The 18,237-nt window shown below is 47.9% G+C and overlaps 1 protein-coding gene across 2 annotated transcripts in view; it reads left to right on the forward strand.

Annotated features, from left to right (window-relative positions):
• The window catches only part of PNPLA7 (patatin like phospholipase domain containing 7), a 136,390-nt gene that overhangs the window by 50,656 nt on the left and 67,497 nt on the right, over positions 1-18,237 (forward strand). For both annotated transcript variants that reach the window (XM_058038390.1, XM_058038391.1), the window contains exon 19: positions 6,267-6,380. In XM_058038390.1, coding sequence (XP_057894373.1) covers positions 6,267-6,380 — 114 coding nt within the window. The remainder of the gene's footprint in view (positions 1-6,266; positions 6,381-18,237) is intronic.

The following is an 18,237-nucleotide window of genomic DNA, read 5'->3' on the forward strand; positions in this document are numbered from 1 at the left end:
TCTCCCTGATATCCAGCCTGAATTTCCCTTGGCACAGCTCGAGGCTGTGTGCTCTGGGTGTGTCAGTGCTGCTGCAGACAGAGCCCAGCCCCAGCTGAGCACAGGCACCTTTCAGGAGCTGTGCAGTGATGGGGGCAGCCCTGAGTCTCCTTTTCTCCAGGCTGAGCACCCCCAGCTCCCTCAGGGGTTCCTCACAGGGTTTGTGTTCCCAGCCCCTCTCCAGCCTCGTTGCCCCCTCTGGATGCTCTCATCTCAATGTCCTTCCCAAGCTGAGCTGGACCCAGTTTAAGCTGCATAATTTAATAATCCTTGGGGTCCTGACCTGCTTCCCAGGATCTCCTTGTACCTGGTGCTTTCCCCTGTGTGCTCTTGCACAAGGGTCTGAAGGAGGCTTCCCTTGGTGAGGAGAGATTGCTGCTTTTTGTGAGCTGGCAGCAAGGAAAAATCAATGGGAAAAGAAGAAATATGATGTGTGAGAGAATGACAGATTCTTGGTTGGAGTGGTGGCCATAATGAAGAGGAACTGAAGAAGTGCATTACAAAATGGATGGGAAGGAAGAGCCAGGGGTGTAAACGTGCTCCTGGCTGGAGGCTGGGGAGAGCAGGCCTGTGGCTCTGAACATTTGCACTGGACATGTCTCCTCATGCACTAGATCTGCTTGAACTCTCACTTGAGAAGAAATAATCTCCACAAGAAACTACTTGGAAACAATCTGCATTTTTAGTGGCTGCTGACTGTGAGAAAAGTCACCCAACACTTTGTTAAATTCTGGAGAAGCAACATTTTCCTGCCAGCAAATTACCTGCCCTACAGCAGCCCCAGTTTGCTCCAGGAAGTCTCAGAGATGCTGAAGCCTGAGCAGCAGAACTGTGCTCATCACACACCAAAAATTAAGCAAATAAAGTGATTTCTTGAATGCAGCTCAGAAAGGAATTTGTACTTAGAGCAACTGGCAGAAGATGCCACTTGCTGGTTTTCACTTCCCAACTGTGTCATTTGGAAAGCTGTAAAGAACTGTTAGGAATGACTGTTGGAAATGAAGTCAAAAGAGGTCATGAGAGTATAAATTGCTTCTCCCCTCCCTGTAAAAGATTTACAGCAACACTTTTTTTTCAGGAAGAACTTGTAAGGCAGGGTTGTGAATCATGTGCATCGTATGGGACGGAGGCAGCAAAACCTGGTTTTGTCACTGTTTGATACTGAGCTAAGAGAAGGTGTGGGAATCATGGTATTCCAGACTGGTTTGGCTTTAAAAGGACCTTAAAACTCATCCAGTTCCATCCTTCTGCCCCTTCCACCTGATTGCTCAAACCTCCTCCCTGTCAGAATTCACTGGAACAGCACAAAGAGCACAGGTCTGATTTTAGGGTTTTTTTTAATGGGAGCTGTGGTGTTTTTATTTGTTTTGTTATAGGAACAACAGAATCACAGCAATGCAGGAGGGCTCTCACCCATGGCCATATCATGATCAGTTATCCAGAACCACGGGGTGTGTAACACTGGAAATGGTTCTGTGCTCTGTCATTTGAATTATTCCAGCATTTGAGACACTGTTCCTGTGCAATTCCCCCAAAATAGAGGCAGTGGAAGTGAAGGCAGTGATGGATGGCAGATTTCTGAGGGTGGGCTGGAGATCCAGAGGGATTTTGAGGATGGGGAGCCAAGGGTTGACCTTGGAGACAGAGGAGTGGTGAAGGGAACACTGAGCATTTTTGCAGGGCTGCTCAAACAAAGCACAGCAGGATTTCAGAGAGATGGAGTTCCAAGTGAAATTAGCCCTGCAGTGTGGGCCTGCTGAGTTTATTGCATGAGAGAAAACCAAACAACACCAGATAATGAGGAGGCAAAGAGAAGAGCAGCGATGGGCTCAGCAGTGAGGGAACTCCAGGAAAAGCAGAGAATTCTTGGAGGGAGAGAGGAACAACAACAACAACCATGGCAAATGCAGGAAACTCTCTGAGAGAGAAGCCCAGAAATGGGCAGTGAGGTGGAACTTCCTTAGAGGCTTGTGAGGAAGGAGGAGGAGGAGTGGATGTGACATGAGGAGAGCAGAGAGGTACAATTGCCTCGAGCAAGAGAAGGATTGTGCTGGCCTGAGATGAAGTGGGAAAGATTCCACTGGAGCAAATGCTGTGCCCGTGCTGGTGAGGATGAGTGATGCTAATGGAAGTCTGGGAAGGAGCTCAAGAGAGAACCTTGGGTGGTTATGAAACCAAATATGTAAATAAACATTCTCTCCAGTCAGGTTCAATAAGATCTGAAAGATAATAATGGTATTTCTTGAAACATTTGGTTATTAATGATACTGTGGAGGTGGTTTTGTGTTGTTTGCTGCAGCTGTGGTGGCTGATCAGAATGTTAAATTTCCCTTTTTGTGACCAAGGAAATAATGCTACAGTCTTCTGATCACAAGTGGATTTTGATCATTTTGAAGTTCAAGCTGGATCTCTGAGTCTTGTACTTTTACAAACCTGGAAAAACAAGAAAACCTGTTCCAAAGGTTCACTGGGCAGAAGACTTGAATGTGGTTTAAGATTGAAATTATTTTAAATACTGATATGGCATGAGACTTCTGGTTTTTCCTAAGCAAGAAGAAAAATATCCTAATCTCAAATATTAATTAAAATTAATAGTTTAATATATTTAATATATATTAAATATATTTTAAAAAAACTAAAATTAATATATTAAAATAATATATTAATTAGTTGATATATCAAATATTAATTAAAAATACAAAATATTAAATTTTAAAAAGACAAAAAAAAATTTAAAAATACAAAGTAAAAAGGTGTTATTTTCAAGGGAGAGCTGCAATTCAATGTTAGAATGTTTTTGATCTCCAAAGGAGATGGGAATGGCCAAAACCAAATGGGTTTGGCAGATTTCCATGTGCAGGAAATGTAGAACCAGTGCAAAAAAGGCTCTGAAACCACAGGGTGTGAAGAGGGGAGAGTGTGGTGAAAGTTGAGAATCATCCTGCAGATGATCCAAATGAGAGCCCTCACCAAATGAGAGCCCTCCTTAGTGAAGAGGAAGTATTTAATTAATTATTGAATCCTAGAATTATTTAGGTGAGAAGGGACCCTAAAGCCCACCCAGTGCCACCCCTGCCATGGCAGGGACACCTCCCACTGTCCCAGGCTGCTCCCAGCCCTGCCCAGCCTGGCCTTGGGCACTGCCAGGGATCCAGGGGCAGCCCCAGCTGCTCTGGGATAATTAATAAGTGAATAATGGTGACTGTTAATAAATACAGAGATTGGGAACTCAGGTGATTGTACCCAAGGGGAGAGCACAGTGTGAATTTCCTTGTGTGCAGTGTCTGGGACACAGATATTTTCCGTGCTGGAATACTGGGGTGTATTTAAATGAAAATATCAAAGATTTCCATAGTACCTGTATGTAAGAGCAGTCCAAGGTGCAATTTCTGTAATCACTTGGGAATTGCAGTCAGCACTTGCAGGGGTCTCTGGGACTGGTGGTGGTGCAAATTTGGATATTTCAATGGCTCCTTGGGAAGGAGGTTTGGAAAAGGTCTCCCTGTGCCCTCTGCTCTGTCAAAAAGATAAAGTTCCACTTGGGAGCTCCAAAACCCTCCCTGTGGCTGTGTTTAAAGTTAAAATTTAATTGCCTTTTCTACAAATTTACAAATTTCATCTTTTCTGAAAGGCTCAGGAGCCCCTTGGAGCACAGTTGGTTTTATGCTCTCATATATCACAGAAATTGTGGTAAAGGATCTCGGACAGTTTGAGCGTTTTTCTTCTTGATACAAATTAAACTCAGTCAGGAGCTGAGAGGAAAGGTTTGATTTTAACAGCTGAAACTCTTAACCTGCTTTCAGGAGGAGGAAGGTGAATTACAGAGCCAAGAACCTGTGATAAAAAGCAGGTAATAAGGGAGGGAGATAAACCAGAACATCTTATACAGCCCTTTGGGGAGCCTTTAGAAGGTTTGTTTCTCCATAAATGTATGTACAAAGATGATTTTTTTTTGCCCTTCTATATAATTAGTTTAAAATGTGATGACAGAGCAAAACATCCCTGGAACCTGAGCAAAAAACAAAAGCTGGGGTTTGCAAAATGAAGGTGCTTTAAATTTCCCTGTGCAGTTTTGCATGCAGAGCAGTGTGTGCTGGTGAAATTCAAGTTAATATTGGCAAGTTGATCTCACTTTTCTGCACTAATGGCAAGTTTTTGAGCTCAAGATATTCTGGTTAGCTGGATTATCCATTTTGTGAGCATGGAGCCTTCCAGGGAGGGATCTTGGTGAAAGTGGGATCACTGAGCTGTGTCTTTTGCATAAGGCATATAATAGTAATAATAGTAGCAATAATAATAATATTTTCATATCTGGTACTCATTTTGTGTGTCTGAACCCACAGTAGTGTGAGGAATTAATTGCTTCTGTTGGAATTTACTGTCAATATAAGTTTTGAAAAAAATCGTGAAAGAAAGCCCCAAAAATTAATCAAACAAATAAAACCATCAACCCCCCAACCTCCAAACAACTCAAACAGCTCTAAGCTGATATATTATTTATTTCTTTTTCTAGTGGAAAATTAATAATGCAAAGTCATGTTCACTTTGATTTGAAATGTGAGTAAATTGCAGTTAGGGAGGGATTTTTCTGTTTGTGTTTTAACCTCAGTAATTACAGCTGCTACAGCAACAACCATTCTTTTGGAAATGGCTGATCTATGGATTTTAAGCCCAATAAAAGCTGTGTGCTGCTGGAACTCCCAGGATGGAGCACCAGGCTGTTGCTGCTGGCTCTGGGGATGCTGCAGGATAAGGCACTGGCCATGAGAAGAGACTCCAGCATGAAATTGCATTTCTGCATTTCCACACAGCACAAGAGGCAGTGGCAGCTCTGGGGCAGGTGGGGATTTGGGCAGCAGCTGCATTTTGGGTTTTTTACCCCAGGTTGTTTTATGTGGTGGCAGAATCTCCCTAAAGGAGCAAATCTTTGTATAACTCTCTTTGTGTCACCATCTTCTTTATACTTCTACTGTCAATAAAATAGACGTTTCTAGGTGGAATAATTGGCCACTGGTCAGGGAGGTGTGTTCTGGTGTGGATTTTCCTTGTCTGGACACAGCCCTGAGTGACTGCTTGAGCAGGGAGGTGGGACTGGATCAGCCTGAACCATTCTGGCATTCCTCTTTACACAGCACAGGCAAACATAAATATGTAAAAAAAAAAAAAAAAAGAAAATAATAGAAAAGCAATGCTTGGTTTTGGGCCAAATGTGCTGATTTGCCCCTAGAATCCCAGGCTGGTTTGGGTTGGAAGGGACCTGCAAGCTCATCTTGTTGCCACCCCCTGTCATGGGCAAGGACACTTTTCACCACCCCAGGTTGCTCAAAGCTCACCCAGCCTGCTCTCACCACTTTTTTTTTAGTTTTTAGGAAATCTCAATTATTTCAAGGTCATTGGTATTCAGCTTCTAGAATAAAATGGAAATGTTTCAGGGTGGCATTGAGGAAAGAGGGAGCAGTAGAGAAATAGGGTTTTCCTGGCTCTTGGATGGCTTTGTCACCATTAGCACCGAGGGGTGGAAATCTCTCAGGGCTGCTGTGGTGCTGAGTCCACTCTGGAGACTCCCTGGAGCTGTGGGTTCTGATTCTGTGAGGAACTGCAGCTGTCCCATGGCACAGGGGTTTGGTTGTGGCAGCTGTGGTGCCCTGGGTGACACCCCTGGGACAGGCAGGGCTCTGCTCCAGCTGTGAGGGAGCAGCACAGGGGTCCTTGGGAAGGGCTCAGCTCCTTGGTGCTCCTGTTTGGTGTTTGGTACAGGCTGGGAACTGTCTCTGGTGCTCTGTCCCTCATTCTGTCCCTGGTGCTCTCTCTGTCCCTGGTGCTCTGTCCCTCATTCTGTCCCTGGTGTTGTCCCTCATGCTCTGTCCCTGGTACTCTCTCTGTCCCTGAAGCTCTGTCCTTGGTGTTCTGGTCCCTGATGCTGTCCCTGTGCTCTGTCCCTCATGCTGTCCCTGGTACTCTCTCTGTCCCTGGTGCTCCCTCTGTCCCTGAAACTCTGTCTCTGATACTCTCTCTGTCCTTGATGCTCTCTCTGTCCTTGATGCTCTCTCTGTCCCTGGTGCTCTGCCCCTCATGCTCTGTCCCTCATGCTGTCCCTGATGCTCTGTCCCTGGTGCTCTCTCTGTCCCTGAAGCTCTGTCCCTGATACTCTGCCTCTGAAGCTGTCCCTGTGCTCTGTCCCTGTCCCTGATCCTGTCCCTGTCCCTGACTGTGTCCCTGTGTTGCAGGTGGAGGCCCTGACCCACCAGCCCAGAGCCACCACGGTGCACGCCGTGCGCGACTCGGAGCTGGCCAAGCTCCCGGAGGGGGCCCTGATCTCCATCAAACGCAAATTCCCCCAGGTAAGGCAATTAAAAGCATTTTCCTGGCTCTCTCCAAGGATGTCTGGGAGGCTCGGGCTGCCTGTTAGCACCACATCCTCTGGGTTTGCTGAGTGATTGATGAATTCTGAGGAAACACTGCGTGCTCCTGGTCTGCCTGAGCGGATCCATCCCAGACTTCCAGCAGCTTTCCTTGCTCTGTCCTCCCATCAGCTGTAGCAGGTTTTTATTGCAGGGCTGCTTTGTGGATCTGGGAGGAGTTCTGCTTAAATGCAGGATGTTAGCAAAGTGGAAATCACTTAGTGCTACTGATGGGAAATGCAAGTTTGGCTTCTAAAATCCCTTAATAATGTCATTCATTCCTCCTGGGGCTCAGAGGAAGAGAAGTTATCTCCATTCCAGTTATCTCCATCCCAGTTATCCCCATCTCAGTTATCCCTCTCACAGTTATCTCCAACTCAGTTATCTCCATCCCAGTTATCATCTCCATCCCAGTTATCTCCAAGGTTCTCTGTACCTTTATTTCCACAGCTTTGATATTTGGGAGGTGGTTTCCCTCTTCCTGCCATTTTAGGTTGTGAATCCTCCTCCTGCAGCTGCCAAATCTGTCTGTGACTCTGATTGCTCCCTTTGAATCCATCAGCTCATCCATCTTCTTTAATTCACTTGACATTATATCTCTCTCCTGCAAATTTGGAGACTGACGGACTTGAAATTTAATTCTTTTGTCCCTAAGTGCATCAGGGACATTATACTAAGCACTAAATCATTGCATTGGCCTCACAGGCAATTCTTTAATGCTGTTACTTCACATTATTTCTGATTTGTCATTTTGCTGTCTTGAAGACCTAGGCTTTTTAAAAAACAGATTTCTTTAAAAAATCCTGCAAAAATAATAAACCTGATTTAAATACTTTATTCTCTTGCTTTCCTAGCACCTATAATATTTTTTTTAAACTGTGCAATATAAAGCCTCAATTCAGGCATTTTCATGGTACCAAAATGGTGGAGTTTTATCTGTGTTATTGCCAGGAGAATTTAATTATGACAATAAGTGTTCAGAAGTTATGTCAGTGACAAATAATCTTTCTGGTTTCCCTGTAAGGATTATTTTTGCTCAAGTGTTTCTGAATTTCTGTTGGGGCTTATTAAGGAACTTCTGGTCCCTGGAGCTCATTTGAACAGACCTGTGAGTTTATTCCTCTCTATTTAATGTGATTCCCTGCCCAGGTTCATGAACTGGGAGCTCAGTACAGAGCTCCCCACAAACTGGGGACATCCCAGACATGTGCCATCCACTCTGGAGCTGCTGTCACCCATCCCTGTCCTTGGGACTGACCCAGGAGGGAGGGAATGACCCAGGGAGGATTCAAACCCACCTTTCTGCTTGTGTAGTGGATGATTTTAAATGCAACTGCTAAACATACAGACTGTAAAATTCCAGTGTCACAGACTGGTTTGGGTTGGAAGGGACCTTAAAATTTATCCTGTTCCCTGCTGTGGTTGCTCCAAGCCCATCCAGCCTGGCCTGAACACTGAGCAATGCCTTGAGCACTGCTCTGCACTAAGGCTGGGTTCTAATTCTGCCTCTTTATCTGGGGCAGGAATTTATTTCAGTGTCTCTCTTCCCTTTCTGCCAGCTGGCAGAGCTGTTTTCCCCTGAACAGTGATCTCTGTGGAGCTGTGAATCTCTTTGCTTTGCAGTTAAAATTGAGCTTGAGTGTTACAATTATAGCACAATTCAAAACATTTATTTGTAATAGAATTCAAATGTCTTCCCATGTATAAAGAGTAAAGCCCATCAGCCTCAAATTCCTGACCTTTTTCAGTATGGAATCAGTTTTCTCTAGACTTGCCTATGGTCTGGCTAATTAGTTGCAATGAAACAAAATGCTAAAATAGATATTTTAAGGAAATGTGTTGCAACACAGGTTGTTAGAAAGACACATTCGTGCTGCTGTTTGAGGTCTCGAAATTCTAAGTAGATGTTAAGCTGGTAGAAAATGTGAGAGCTTGGATTTTTTCTATGGGTTTGTTTTAGAACCCCACTAGAAATAGAAAGAGGAACATAAGATTGAATTTCTGAAGGTGATTTATGCAGTTAATGCCTTCAGTCTGTCTTAAAAACTTAAGGTAAAATATTTTAATAAGATTTCATTGTCCTTGTGTGTTTTCTTTTTTGTCTGTTAAGTCCATCAGGAAATGTTTTGGGTTGGAAGGAACTTCAAATCTCATCCAGTGCCATGGGCAGGGACAGCTCCCACCATCCCAGGCTGCTCCCAGCCCTGCCCAGCCTGGCCTTGGGCACTGCCAGGGATCCAGGGGCAGCCACAGCTGCTCTGGGCACCCTGTGCCAGGGCCTGCCCACCCTCACAGGGAACAATTCCCAATTCCCAATATCCCATTCAGCCCTGCCCTCTGGCAGTGGGAGCCATTCCCTGTGTCCTGTCCCTCCATCCCTTGTCCCCAGTCCCTCTCCAGCTCTCCTGGAGCCCCTCCAGACCCTGCAAGGTCACCCTGAGGTCCCCCCAAAGCTTCTCCTGTCCAGGTGCACAATCCCAGCTGTCCCAGCCTCTCCTCCCAGCAGAGCTGCTCCATCCCCTGATCCCCCTGGAGCCTCCTCTGGATCTCTGCAGCAGCTCCAGCTCCTCCCTGTCCTGGGCCAGGCCTGGGGCAGCTCTGCAGGTGGGGTCTCACCTGGGCACAGGCACAGGGGCACAATCCCCCCTGCCCTGCTGCCCACCCTGCCTTGGATGCAGGTAAGAGAGGAAGGACAGAAGTGAGAGAGAATTGAAGTGATGGAGCAAAGCTATAGGGTAGAAATTTGAGAGACAACCAGAACAGCCAAAGTAAACTTGAAAGGATTTTACTGGAGAGAAATGCTTGAGCTGGAAACTGATAAATGTTGTGCAGAGGACAAGGGCTGGTTCATTTTATTAGAAAAAGAATCCAGGCATGAGAGGATCAAAAGCTGTCCATGCCTGGGCAGTGTCACAGAGTTGCAAAAACCCCCATAACTATGCTAGCAGAATGCTTTTTGGAGTGAAGAAAGTCTGATATTTCTTGATGCTGGAAAAGCTTCAGCAGCAGCCTTTGGCAGCACATCTGAAGGCTGAGGCAGACCAAAGGAGGAGAGTCTGGAGCACAAGGAGGCAGCTGAGTGCTGGTTAGAAATACTGACCTATAAAGACAAAAAGCCCATAGAAGGTTAAGGGAAGACATGGTAGCTATTTTCAGATGTATAAAATTATCTTGTGCTGGGAAGGGCAGATGCTGCTCACCATGCTGGAACAGAGCAACTGGGACTGAGCTGAAATGGCAGCAGTTGCAGTGAGAAAAAGCTCATTCTACTCTCCAGAAAGACTAAAAGATTGTTAGTTGTTTTTATAACCTCCTCTAAAACGATCAGTGGAGTAATGCTTAGTGCTGAGCAGAGGGATGGACCAAATGAATTCTGTCCTATTTCCTTGGCTGTTATTCTAGGAGAGTGATTTATACACAGGGTTTATGATGTTGTTTTCCCCATTCAAGCAGAAGTAATAAAGTAATGAAGGGATAGCAGGTGCAATAGCTCTGAAAAAATTGACTGGGTAGCAAGAGCTGGCTGGTGATTCAGCAGTGGTGGAGGATTTCCCTCTGCAAAGCAGAAAAACACAGGGCAGGAAGCAGCTCTGCCTCTGTCAGCTCCATGCTCCTGCCCTGCCTGCTGAGGGTGAGTTGGCATGAGTCTCACTTGGTGGACAATGATCAAAGAGAGGTGCTGCTCCCCAAGTCAGGTGAAATCCTCTCTTAATTCAAGGGAGAACTGGACTTTTTTGGTGTGCTTGGCAGCTTCTGCAGAGCCTGAATGGCGTGTATGTGTGTGTGTTAACAGCCAAAAGCTGGGCAGCTCCTGAGCTTGGGTTTCCCTCTGTTTATTACCCTTGAGCTTTACAGAACCAAGGAACCACAGAATATCCTGAGCTGGAGGGACCCCCCAGGATCATCAAATCCCCCTCCTGTCCCTGCCCAGCCCCCCCAGCAGCCCCACCCTGGGCACCCCTGGCAGCGCTGCCCAAAGGCTCCTGGAGCTCTGGCAGCCTCGGGGCCGTGCCCATTCCCTGGGCAGCCTGGGCAGTGCCAGCACCCTCTGGGGGCAGAGCCTTGCCCTGAGCTCCAGCCTGAGCTGCCCTGGCCCAGCCCCAGCCGTGCCCTGGCTCCTGTCCCTGTCACAGGGAGCAGAGATGGGAGCTGCCCCCTCATCAGGCTCCAGACAGTTCCTATGGAGGCTGAAAACCCCTTTATTTTAGGAATTAGTGGGAGGACTCCATCCTGCAGACTCTTCCCCAGCCATGCTGTGTTTGTAGGTGATGCAGGAAGGGTTCCAACTCTGGAATGCATTGTAAGAAAACATTACCTGGTGCGTAAGAAAATTGTAGGGCGTGGGTGGTGCTTGCAGTGAGAACTGTGTGAAATGAGGGAAATCGTGCTCTGTTAGTCCAGGCAGTCATTCCAGTTCCTTGAGCTCAGATCTACAATCTGGAGAAGTGGAATGGCTGATCCTTGGGGAGATCCATGTGACTGCCTTCTGGTTTGTCTCCTGAGAGCTGCTTTGGTCCTGGGAGGGACAAGAGCTGTTCTGCTGGGATCTTCCAAGTGACCCACCATAGCTCAGGTTATTCTGAGGGCTGAAACAGATGGGTGAATGTGGGGAGCCTGACCTCAGTTATAAATAACAGCCAAAACTCCAGATTATGTGCCCAGAAATGACAGATGTTGATTTCTAGATCCTGCTCAGTCTGCAGAAGTCAAGCTTACATCGTGTGGCTTCTCAGGAAAGCATCTCAACCTTGATTCACTCTGGATATGGCATCCTAGACATTCCCAATGGAAAGTGGCCCATGGTGCCAAAATCAATGCTTCTGTGCCAAAATTAATGTTTCTGTGCACCCTGGTGCCCCCAGCTCTCCAGCACAGCCCTCAGGGTTCTCTGCCAGCCAGAGCATTTGCTCCCTGACAGCCTCTGTGCTCATTTCTGGTGCTGTTCAAAGCTCTCCAGCCTTGCAGGAGTGGAAAGGAATTGATTCTTTCTATTTTCATCCCTGCCTTCAGTTCTGGAAAGTAGGACAGGGAACCAGCTCACGATTCCTGGCACCACAAAGCAGCGTCGAGGCAGCAGCGAGAGCACAAAAATCTGTGAGCAGATCACAGAGATGTTCCAGCACTGCTGCAGAGCTGGGATCACATTTCCTAGATTAGCTTTGACTCTTTTGAGCTGAGTTAGTTTTTAGAATTCTAACTTGGAATTTAGACCTGCTGGTTGCTGAGAATCTGCTTGGGAGCTGTGGGGGCTGAACTGTGAGACAACCTTTGGCGTGCTGGAAACGCGTGCTGAGAAATAGAAAGAGTTTTTCTGCATCTTTCTTTTAATTCTCTGAGTCTGCCCTTGGGCTTTAAATATATTCAGAACCTGTCATCCATCTCCAAGTGGAGTTCTGCTATCTTCATAGGAGTATTTGAGCCAGAGCCTCTGTGAAGTGGCTGGAGCCCTCCCCAGGGTTATCTGCCTTACAAAGTGAGCTCTGTAATGTGCCCTCCTTTCAAAGTGCTGCCCACAAGAACTGGGCACATTCTGCGTCATGGCTTGGGCTTGATGTGGCACTGGGGATAGGTCAGGAGAGGCTGTGCTTCTGCATTTTTCTGTATTTGTTGTCCTGGCCCATTCCAGTAAGTGTTCCTTGATTGTAAGAGGAGTAGATGTGAAAAGGTGAGAAGGAATTCAGTGGGAGCACTGTGGTCATTGAGTGAGGCTGGCAGGAGGGGGGATTTAATCAGCACCAGTGCCAGAATGACATTTTTCTTCAAGACACGATTGATCCCAAGCATTAGAAGCTCAAACAACGCCAGGATAAAGCTTCAGTTCCTCTGTGGGCTTCAGCAGCATTTGAAAAGGTGCCAGGAATTGTTGTGAGGAAGCATTGAGGATTTGCTTTGTCACAGGCTGATCAAACGTCAAAGTTTCAATCAGAGACCCCTTGCTAAGCTCCCTGATTCCAGGACAAGCCAGTGTTTGTCTGATCTGGGGCCATGTGAAACTTCAATAACACCCTGGTTTTATTCAAGCTGAGGATCTAATTTACCTCTCCTCCTCCCTTGTCCCTTAAAAAAAGCCCTTAAGAAAGCTGGTCAAGGATAATCTCAGCCCCTGGAAAGAGCTTCCCAAAAGCTGTTCTGTGGATTTGTGTGGGTAAAAATGGCTGTTTGCACTATTTGATTCCCATTGTTCTTATTTGTAGAACAGCCAACCCTTGGCAGACCTGTTTCTCATGGCAGCTCATCCATAGAGCCTATGTGTGGCACAAAACCCTTTTACAGATTTTTTAACTAAATCACACCTGGACGTGAAGCTCTGCTATGGAGGCACCAGTAGATTGTTATTTAACATATTTAATTTCTCTCTGGTGACCAATGATCTGTGTCAGGGGAGGTCTAGGTTAAAATGAGGAAAATGTTCTTCCCAGAGGGTGCTGGCACTGCCCAGGCTGCCCAGGGAATGGGCACGGCCTCGAGGCTGCCAGAGCTCCAGGAGCCTTTGGGCAGCGCTGCCAGGGGTGCCCAGGCTGGGGCTGGGCAGGGACAGGGGCTGGGCTGGGGGATCCTGGGGGTCTCTCCAGCTCAGGAGGTTCTCAGAGTATTCTGTGATTGCAGTTTGGGGGTGACTGAAGTTTTAAAAGATGAACTAGGGAAGCACCTTATTGTTAGACTTGAAAGGCATTGGAGAGTCCACAGCTGCCCTCCAAGGCTCCTGTCCCCTGCAGCATCCTGCTCTGTTGGGTCTGGATGGGGGTGGAGGACCCAGAGAGGGAAACCCCATTCAGTTTGTAGGGCTGCACACCCCCCTTGGCTGTGCAGGGCTGACACAGCCATGGCAGGTTCATTACTCCAGCCAAGGCTGCTGTCCTGGCCCAGGAACCTGCAGGAGACAATGGGAGGGTCCTGCCAGGAACCTGCCAGGGCTGAGGAGGCTTCCTGGGCCTGGCCCTTGGCTTCTGTGCATAGGAGCTTTGATTTAACATCACAGACAGTGAAAGCTGAACCCTGGGGCAGGGTAGGGCTCAGGTGGTGAATGGTTTGGGGTTTGTATGTTTTCTTCTTACATGTGCTTTTATGTATTTCTTCTGTTGTAACTAAAAGGGATTTGTAGTACACAAGACCTCACATCAGTTATTTGTGGCTGTGAATTTGGATATTGGTGTTGGTTTTGTGAAATTTTCCCCTGGTTTAGAATCCCAGACTGGTTGGGGTTGGAGGAAACCTTAAAGCCCACCCAGTGCCACCCCTGCCATGGCAGGGACACCTCCCACTGTCCCAGGCTGCTCCCAGCCCTGTCCAGCCTGGCCTTGGGCACTGCCAGGGATCCAGGGGCAGCCACAGCTGCTCTGGGCACCCTGTGCCAGGGCCTGCCCACCCTCACAGGGAACAATTCCCAATTCCCAATATCCCATTCAGCCCTGCCCTCTGGCAGTGGGAGCCATTCCCTGTGCCCTGTCCCTCCAGGCCCTTATAAATAATCTTTCTCCACGTTTCTTGTAGGCCCCCTTCATGTGTAGTTTTCTCTGAATCAAGAGTTACCTATGATGGAGGAAGCTTTGTTTGGATTAGTGTTTGTCTATCAGCAGATAATTCAATTTACCAGGCCGTCCCTTAGTATTCAGAGTGAAATAAATATCCACAGGAAAATATTTTCAGACTGAATTCTCATGGAAGTCTTTTTCAAAAGAGCTTTTTGTAAATGAACTCTTGAGTTTCACAGTTGAAAAGGAACAAAAGCTTTATCCAGAGCCCAGCCTTGGAACATTAGCAGGGGTAGGTAGTAGTTGGAAATATTTAGAGGGATTTTAGGAAATACAGCACTGCAGAGTGACTGCAACCTCTTGCTGTGGGAATTGTAGTGGCTGTGGAGCCAGTGGTGCTCTGGTAACACCTCAGCCCCAGGATGGATGGATGGAGCACTCAGCTCTGTGCTGCACCAGCAAGAGCAGAGCTGAAATCCTGCCTGGCCACATCCTGCTCTTGAAACAGGAATTAATCTTCCTAAAGAAAGGAAATGCAACCCCTTGGGATGTGGTGTTTGGGCCTTGCCCTGCCATGAATGCAGAGGCTGCAGGTCTGTGGAGTAATTGGACATTAATTAAGCAGAGGGAACATTAATGGTTTCCCAGAAGCTTCTCTAGCAGGTGGTGGAACAGACTGTCACAGCAGACAGGAGAGGTTTGGGGTGCTGGGAGAGCCTCAGTGGGTCTCACTGGGATGGAGTTGATCAGAAGCAGCCAGGAAGGTGAGATGTTTGTAGGTGGGTGAGGTGGTGAGTGATGAGCTGGGTGGGAGAGGTGGAATTGTGCTGAGGGAAGTGCTCTCCAACAGCACTGGAGAAACAGAAACTCTTTGTCCTGTTTTGCCCTGCACAAAAATGTCTTGGGAGTTCATCTGGAAAGGGGAGTGGGTGGCAGGAGGAGGAGGAGAAATGGCCATTTCCCTTGGAAAGAGTTTTACCTGAACATCCTGCCCTGGGCCAGGGTGATGAGGTGACAGCTGCAGTGGTGTCTGTGGGAGCTGGAGAAGGTTGGGGCTTCTGGAGAGCAGCACTGATGCACCTGCAGCCCCAAGGAGCTTTTGAAATGGAGATTTACTCAGTTTTTTAGACCTGTAAGGTCAGATTTTGTCCTTCTGGCCTGAAAACTCTTGCATAAGCTCAGGAGAGAGAGGTTTTGTGTGCTTTGGGGATATTTTTGATGGTGAACTCAGTCACCTCCCTGACCTGGGCAGACCCCATGGCTCCAGACTCACTCCATGAGCCTCTGTAGTGCCTCTTCAGGTGCTCTGTGACCTTCCTGAGTCACCTCCCAGCCTGGGCAGGGAGCAGGGGTGGGAAGCTGTGTTCCCTGGCAGTTTGGGGAGCTCTGAGCAGACCTGTCCTGGCAGCCAAGTGTCCAATCCACAGCTCTGCTGCTCGTTACTGTGATTAACTGTGATTAACTGAGCTGGCTGCACTCACTGCTACTGCTGTTCCTCATCAGGAGCAAGGATTAATTCCCCTTCCTCAGCAACTGAACCAAGCTCAGCTCCATCCCCAGCATGAGGGGTCCAAAAGCTGCGTTTGCTTTACTACAGGCAATTAATGATCCTCGCCTCATTTAGGAACCTGCTGGTGGTGTTTGATCTGTCTGGGCTCTGACTCGTTGCCTTCTTGCAGATTTTTCTTCAAGCCTTAAATTGAAGCTGCCTGATGCTGTGCCAGCAGGAGGGGTGTTTGCAGGGCTGGGTGCTGGAGAGGCTGTAAAATCCAGGATGTGCTGTAGAGTGAGCACAGCAGACGCTTCCGACCAGGAAGGCTGTCTAGCCCTGGGTGATGGTGAAAATGAGAGAATTCTGCTTGTGCAGATGTCTGGGAAGTGTTCTGGGCTCTTCTGGCACTGGGCTTGAGAAAGGCTGGCTGGGGAAGGGGGCAGAAGGCTCTGGGAGGAGCAGTGCCCAGGCTGTCCCTGGCTCAGGAGTGTGGGGCAGGGCTGGGGCTGCACCCCCAGAGGAGGGAAACTCACTGAGCTCTCCAGGTCAGTCCAGTTCCTGCCCTGCCCCACTGCCAATTCCCAGAGCTTTCCTTGAATTGTTAAGGTTGGAAGAGTCCCCAAGATCATCAAGTCCAACCATTCCTCCAGTGCCACCATGATCACCACTAACTCATGTCCCCATGTGCCACATCCACCCTTCCAGGGATGGTGACTCCACCACTGCCCTGGGCAGCCTGTGCCAGTGCTTCACCTCCCTTGCAGTGAAGATTTTCCTAATATCCAACCTAAACTTCCCCTGGCACAGCTTGAGGCTGTTCCCTCATGTCCTACCACTTCTTACCTGGGAGAAGAGACCCAGCCTCACCTTGAGTTTCCTACAAAGTGCAGCTGAACAGGAGGGATTTGGGACTGCTGAGTCACAGCCCAGATTCTGCACCGAGGTACCACCCTATACCTGCCCTTTGCCTCCATCTCCTCCAGACAATTACTTGGAGTAATTGTTTCCCTTCAATCTCTGTCATCCTGCTCCCAGCCCAAGGGCTGATTCCTGCTTATCCCTGCCCAAGCCATCCCTGTCCCCTCCCAGATCCCTTGGCTTCCTTGTTGTCTTTTGGGCTGCACTGAGCTGTGCTGCTCCTTCATGCCCTGCTGCTGCGTGGGAGTGAGAATAAAGGGGCTTGGAAACCTGAAGGATGAATTTTTCCTGCTGCTTTTCAGCTCTCCCCAGCTGCCCTGAATTTGGGAGAGCTGCTCCTGCTGCCTTGCACACTGAGGGTCGATCAGGTCAGGTCTGCTGTCAATGGAGGGATGTGATTTGTATTGACTTCTCCCTCAGAAGGATGGACAAATCCCTTTTAGAGGAAAACATTGCCTTTTTGTGAGAGGATATCTGGTGTATGTAATATAAAACTCTGTGGAAATTTCAGTTCTGAGCTCGGATCCCAAATTGATGTTCCTTGGACGTTGCCATGACTGCGACAGAGTGACTCATCCCGTTCTGGGGAGCAGCTTTGCTTGTTGTACAAAGTCACCAGGGAAATAATTTTCCCTATCTATACATACCAAGGCTGTAAGGTTTGCTCCAGCAAACAAGACAAATAATATTTCCTGGTAATAGGAGCAGCCAAGTGGAAAATGAGACCAATGGGTTCTATTCTTAGTTCCATCATTAACCTTGGACATATTTTGTAACTTAGCTGGAGCTCTCCTTAGCTGCCTGTAAAGCAGAAAAAGTTATAAATACAGGAGATGGTTTTAGTAAGTAATTAAAATTCTGATGGTTAAGTGCTTCAGAAGTGTAAGATGTTCATGACACCTCCCAAAACTGCTGAAGGAAAGTCCTGCTGTGCTGCTGCAGGTTTAGGTGGAGCCTGTGAGCTGGGTATAGCAAATGTGCTCTGGGGGCAGATGATCTCCTTTAGCAAGGGCCATCAGTCTGTATTTTTGTGAAGAATTCCTTGTTTCCCTGAATTCTCCCCATGGATGGGTTAGTTCTGTAGCCACATGTGGTGCCTTTGGGGAATCCCAGAGCCTTGGAGCTTGGTTGAGTTGTGTGGTTGGGTGACCATCAGATTCTGTTGTGTTTTGAACAAGGGGAAGCATTTTAGCTGCTGTCTGAGATTCCAGGACAAGGCAGGATGCTGGAGCTTTCCTGCTGTCCTCCCCACATGGGTGGCAGTGGGCATGGGCACTGTGCCTGCTCCTGGGGCAAGGAAGAAGCACTTCCAAGGGTTTGTCCTGGTCACTTGTTGTTCATGTGGCTTCTTCACCAACCTGCAGTCATCTCTATGGGGCAGAAGTGGCACAGGGTGCCCAGAGCAGCTGTGGCTGCCCCTGGATCCCTGGCAGTGCCCAAGGCCAGGCTGGACAGGGCTGGGAGCACCTGGGACAGTGGGAGCTGTCCCTGCCATGGCTGGGGTGGCACTGGATGGGCTTTAAAGTTTTTTTCCACCCCAAGCCATGCCATGAAATCCCTGAAATAACCTTGGTAACTCTTTTTCTGTGTTCCACTGCAAGTCACCCTTGTGCTGGGAGCCTCTGTTTGCTCTTCCCTCATTTCCCAAATACATCGGTGTTTTATCCTCAGCATTTCACAGTGCAGGGGAGTTTGATACATTAGGTTTAGTTTGTAAGGCAGGATGTGTAAATGACTCAGGTGAGCATCCTGACCTGTGTTGATGCCTACCTGGCCCTTGATGTGAAAGCTGCATCCCAAAGTGCCTGTTCTGTGGGAGCAGGGTGTGTTTATCCAGGATCCCAGCTAACCTGGCTGCTGCTTGTTTTGCTTGTTGACCTTGGAGAACTTCTGTTGTGGCAGTTGTTTGGGGTTT

This window comes from Melospiza georgiana, chromosome 20 (genome assembly GCF_028018845.1).
Source record: "Melospiza georgiana isolate bMelGeo1 chromosome 20, bMelGeo1.pri, whole genome shotgun sequence".
Taxonomy (NCBI): domain Eukaryota; kingdom Metazoa; phylum Chordata; class Aves; order Passeriformes; family Passerellidae; genus Melospiza; species Melospiza georgiana.